This window comes from Carya illinoinensis, chromosome 5 (assembly GCF_018687715.1).
Source record: "Carya illinoinensis cultivar Pawnee chromosome 5, C.illinoinensisPawnee_v1, whole genome shotgun sequence".
Lineage (NCBI taxonomy): Eukaryota > Viridiplantae > Streptophyta > Magnoliopsida > Fagales > Juglandaceae > Carya > Carya illinoinensis.
In genome coordinates, this window is record NC_056756.1 from 42,256,617 (window position 1) to 42,261,101 (window position 4,485).

Here is a 4,485-nt window from a genome sequence, read left to right on the forward strand (position 1 = left end):
TAATTTCAAATAAGCTGAAAAGCACGTATGCTTTTCTAGATATGTAAAAGCACGTCTTATCTAGAATCCTCAAACGTGATTTTCTAGATATGGAAAAGCACGTTTTCCAGATATGATGCTTTTCTAGATAATACAAAATTTAATTCGAATTTTAAAAAAATGTCAATGGATGAAAATATCTATACAACTCTAAGATAATTATAACTTTCAAACTTTCAAGGATATTATCATAATTTTTAAAAATTGAAATAATCGTCATTTCTATCTCAGAAAGTACATTTTTAATTTGTTTCTAAATAAACTTAATATGTTTGAAAGTGATTTAAACATATAGTTACCAAATAGTAAATAACTTTTTGATAGTAGAACTTATTATTTAAGTTATAAGTTCTAAAGTTATAAATTATATTTTCTAATGCAATCCTAAACATATACTAAATCAATATGTTACCTCTATTGTGAAGAGGTTTGAAATTTCTAAATCTATTAAAAAAAAAAAAAACCCCCTTCTTGTTATGGCTATTCATGGAACCGCATTTCTTTCAAAACACACGTAGGCAAATTGTCCTATAGATAGATTTTATAATTCATTTGGTTATATAATTAAAATGAGATAAGATATTCTTAATAATAGATTAATTTTTAAATTAAGATGAGATGAAATAATTTGTCAGATGTATATTTGGATAATGAGACGAAATGAAATATTTTTTAATTTTTAAAATTTAAAATTTGATAAAAAAGTGAGCTCTACTAATAATTGAAAATCATTTAATAATTATAAAATAATAGTTATAAATATTTTAAATCGCAATTTTATATATTAAAATAGATCTTATATCAAGGCAAGATAAGGCATACATGCAATATAATTAATGACAATAATGGGGTGGGAGTCAGAGGGGGGAGGGTAGGCATGAAGGAGATGAGACGGGTCTCACAAGTCACAACGGGGTTTTGAGATTTTCTAATTCTCCGAGTTAATATTTACGGTGGAGAGATAGAGCAAGATACGTTAAAAACAGTTTTAACCGTTTGGATATACAGATCAAATAGGTCGTAAAACTCAGATTAAATTAGATTTCTACGAAGAATGGTCAAAGCCGTGCCAGCTTTCACAACAATTTTTTCAATTAACCGTTTGGACACGCGTTTGTAAGTATGCTGTATCTGTAGAGAGGGAGAGCCGACCTTTCCTTATAAACATCAAACTTCCTTCGTTTCCATCCCATTTGTATCACTCTCTTTGATTAATCCAGTATGGAGTCTCCTAGCATTCTCAAGTTCACAATTCCTCTCTCTTGCTTCTTTACGCTTTTACTGTGTGCTGCCACACTGAACCCTGTATTTGCTTCGAAAGTTTGCAACTTTCCGGCAATCTTTAACTTTGGCGATTCAAACTCCGATACTGGAGGATTGTCTGCTAGCCTCATAAGAGCCACACCGCCTTATGGGGAGACCTATTTTCGCAGGCCTGCAGGAAGGTTCTCCGATGGCCGGCTCACGATTGATTTCATGGGTACGTATCTTGAATTTTAGCATAGCTCTGCTTATATTTGTATACTAACTATTACGGAATCAGATTCTCATAGCCACTGTTGTAGCCTACACAACTTAAGTGTAATGGTAGAATGAATAGAATTTCATTTTGTAAAATGTTGCAGAAAGAGACCCAGTATATGGCCTGAATTTATAGTACTAACAGGCCCATGAAGATCCATGGACACAGTACTTAAACACGATAGAACAGCCAAGTAGCCAAAGTAAAATCATGAGTTCTCCTGCAGAAAAACTATCCAGAGCACCTCCTCAGAAGTAAGCCATGTAGAAATTCTGCAATTAGTAAAACCAATATGATGCATGGATTCTCAAAACCAGTGCTTGTCATCATTTTAATGGATGGATGGAAATGAGATGATGATTCTGTATATAGAAGTGAAATAGCTTGTAAAAAGTAGTGAAATAGTAGTTAAGTAGTTAAAGATGTTTTATTAGATTTTTCAAACAAACAAATTCTAAATCTAAACAGAGTGCAATTTCATGAGAAGGGTGGCCCTGTATTTATTGGACATTGATTAATCCCATCAGCCGTTCATACACGTGGACCTCATATGAGACCCAGTTGAAGTAGGGCGCATTAGAGTTTTGACCGAGTACTGTCCAAGGCGCGCACAAATCTTGCAGCAAACTTCCAAGTCCAACAGTATGGACACGGTGCTGAGGACTAGATTAAGTTAATTCCCATTATCTTACATGATATGAATTCTCACTCGTTTGATTTAATCGAATGGTTACAGCAATGGGTGTTGGTCTTCCATATCTGAGTGCATACCTTGATTCCTTGGGAGCTAACTTCACACATGGTGCAAACTTTGCCACGGCCTCATCCACAATCAGACTACCATCCAGAATTATACCTGCAGGTGGATTTAGTCCCTTCTACCTTGATATCCAATACTCGCAATTTGAGCAGTTCAAAGAAAGATCACAGATTATAAGACGACAAGGTAAAATGGATACCCCACTACTTGTTTTGTTCCTTAATATAATTGGGTTTTTTGAGAGTGCATATAAAACATCTGTATCCTCAACGACCTTTATGCTTTCAATTGGAATTTGTTTCTCTTGTTGGAGGAATATATGCACATTTGATGCCCAAGAAGGATTATTTTCCTAAAGCTTTATACACATTTGATATCGGTCAGAATGATCTTGGTGAGGGATTCTTTGGTAACATGACTGTAGAGGAAGTCAATGCTTCTATCCCCGATATTCTTGACAAGTTCTCTCTTAATGTTAAGGTAAATTAAGACTAAAAAAAAGGAAAGAAGAAAAAGAGGTAACCTTTGTTTTGTTTTCTGTTAATGATAATCAAGTGAAATTAATGATGATGATGCAGAATATATACAAGTTGGGAGCTAGATCATTTTGGATCCACAATACTGGACCAATTGGTTGCCTTCCCTATATTTTGGACACTTTTCCATCAGCTCAAAGGGACAGCTATGGCTGTGCAAAGCCTTATAATGATGTGGCTCAGTCGTTCAATCACAAGTTGAAGGAGGCCATTGTTCAACTCAGGATCGATCTTCCTTCAGCTGCAATCACATATGTAGATGTCTACTCTGTGAAGTACTCCCTTTATAGAGAGCCACATAAATACGGTAAGTCTTATTATATTGCAAAAAGTTTATTTCTTTGTCATTTCTAACTTCCCAAATTAAAATCTTGCTTTGGTAATATAAGAATGGTTGTTTCTGTTCTCAATGTTTATTATTTTTATGATCATATTCATGTTTGGGTTGAGAAATGTGCAGGATTTGAGCTTCCACTTGTTGCATGTTGTGGGTATGGAGGAAAGTACAACTACAGCAGTAGTGTTGGGTGTGGAGAAACAGTGACGGTGAATGGAAGCCAAATATTTGTTGGTTCATGTGAGCGCCCCTCGGTCAGAGTAAACTGGGATGGAATTCACTATACTGAGGCTGCCAACAAGTTTGTCTTTGCTCAGATTTCAACTGGAGCGTTTTCGGATCCACCTGTACCCTTGAAAATGGCATGTCACCAAGTTTAAATTCCTATTCACACCTTAATTTATATATGTATATATATATAAAAATAAAAAGAGAAATAATTTGTATAAGTCTTAAATAAACAAGTCTATTTTTAAAAAAATAGACTCCTTTTTACAAAGAACTTAAGATGAATTTATATATTTAGAACTTGAAACTAACATTACTGAAAAAAAATAAGCATGCAAGATATTTCATGGTAGGCTACTTTATTTAATTAAACGACTGTGTTTACATTTTTTGTTCTCCATGAAACGACGTGTTTCAATTTCCCTCTCCCTCTCCATTTCGTAACCAAAGGCCGACCTCCCTCTCCATCTCCCTCTACCTTTCCATTTTGTGCTCAAACTGGGATTAATGGAAAACCGATTTCATATGTTCCAGTTTTTGGCTTTTGAAAACAAACCCAACACTCCTTGACCGCAAACCAATACGGTCCATTTGTATGCTCTTGCTAATTAGGTTTCAACTCAAGTGCTAAAATTTCCCATTCAAGTCCTTCTCTTTCTGCCACAACAAGAGATATTTGCTTGTAATTGCAGTTGGAGCAAATGTTTATTTTACTATTTCTTTTGAACAATCTCTATCCTTTTGATGTGAATGGAATAGTCAAAGTCGAATTTATCGTATAGTCGTACCGGATCAGGCGTCGGTCCACACAACCTCGACCATGCCCATCATACTAGGACCCACATAGCGCCGACCTGGGCCCAACACCACCTCAGCACACTAGGGAGGGATCCTTCTACCCTTTCGGACTATTGATGAAAAACACTCATTAATAGATGTCGTCGTCTGTGGGATTTGAGTTACTTCTTACACTGGAAGTGGAAGAAGTACAACTTCCCAACACACTTAATAATATCTAGAAATGAAGCTCTCCATATAAGTACTCCTGGCTTTCTCACTTTTA

The 4,485-nt window shown here is 35.3% G+C and overlaps 1 protein-coding gene across 2 annotated transcripts; it reads left to right on the forward strand.

Annotated features, from left to right (window-relative positions):
• The first annotated feature begins 1,185 nt into the window (after positions 1–1,185).
• Positions 1,186–3,579, forward strand: LOC122308972 (esterase-like). 2 transcript variants are annotated; one of them, XM_043122267.1, is made up of 5 exons: positions 1,186–1,519; positions 2,298–2,507; positions 2,632–2,801; positions 2,900–3,164; positions 3,318–3,579. In XM_043122267.1, the coding sequence occupies exons 1-5, from the start codon at positions 1,261–1,263 to the stop codon at positions 3,572–3,574; spliced, it is 1,161 nt and encodes a 386-aa protein (XP_042978201.1). In that variant the 5' UTR covers positions 1,186–1,260; the 3' UTR covers positions 3,575–3,579. The 2 variants fall into 2 exon arrangements, with proteins under 2 accessions (XP_042978201.1, XP_042978202.1); XM_043122268.1 differs by having other exon boundaries at positions 2,635–2,801.
• Positions 3,580–4,485: the final 906 nt, after the last annotated feature.

What these genes read in the sequence shown, in the direction of transcription:
- LOC122308972 (XM_043122267.1), top strand. Translation starts at nt 1,261, where the DNA reads ATGGAGTCTCCTAGCATTCTCAAGTTCACAATTCCTCTCTCTTGCTTC. An exon ending in GCTCACGATTGATTTCATGG is followed by an intron (nt 1,520 to 2,297) that starts GTACGTATCTTG and finishes GAATGGTTACAG; the next exon opens with CAATGGGTGTTGGTCTTCCA. An exon ending in ACAGATTATAAGACGACAAG is followed by an intron (nt 2,508 to 2,631) that starts GTAAAATGGATA and finishes TTTCTCTTGTTG; the next exon opens with GAGGAATATATGCACATTTG.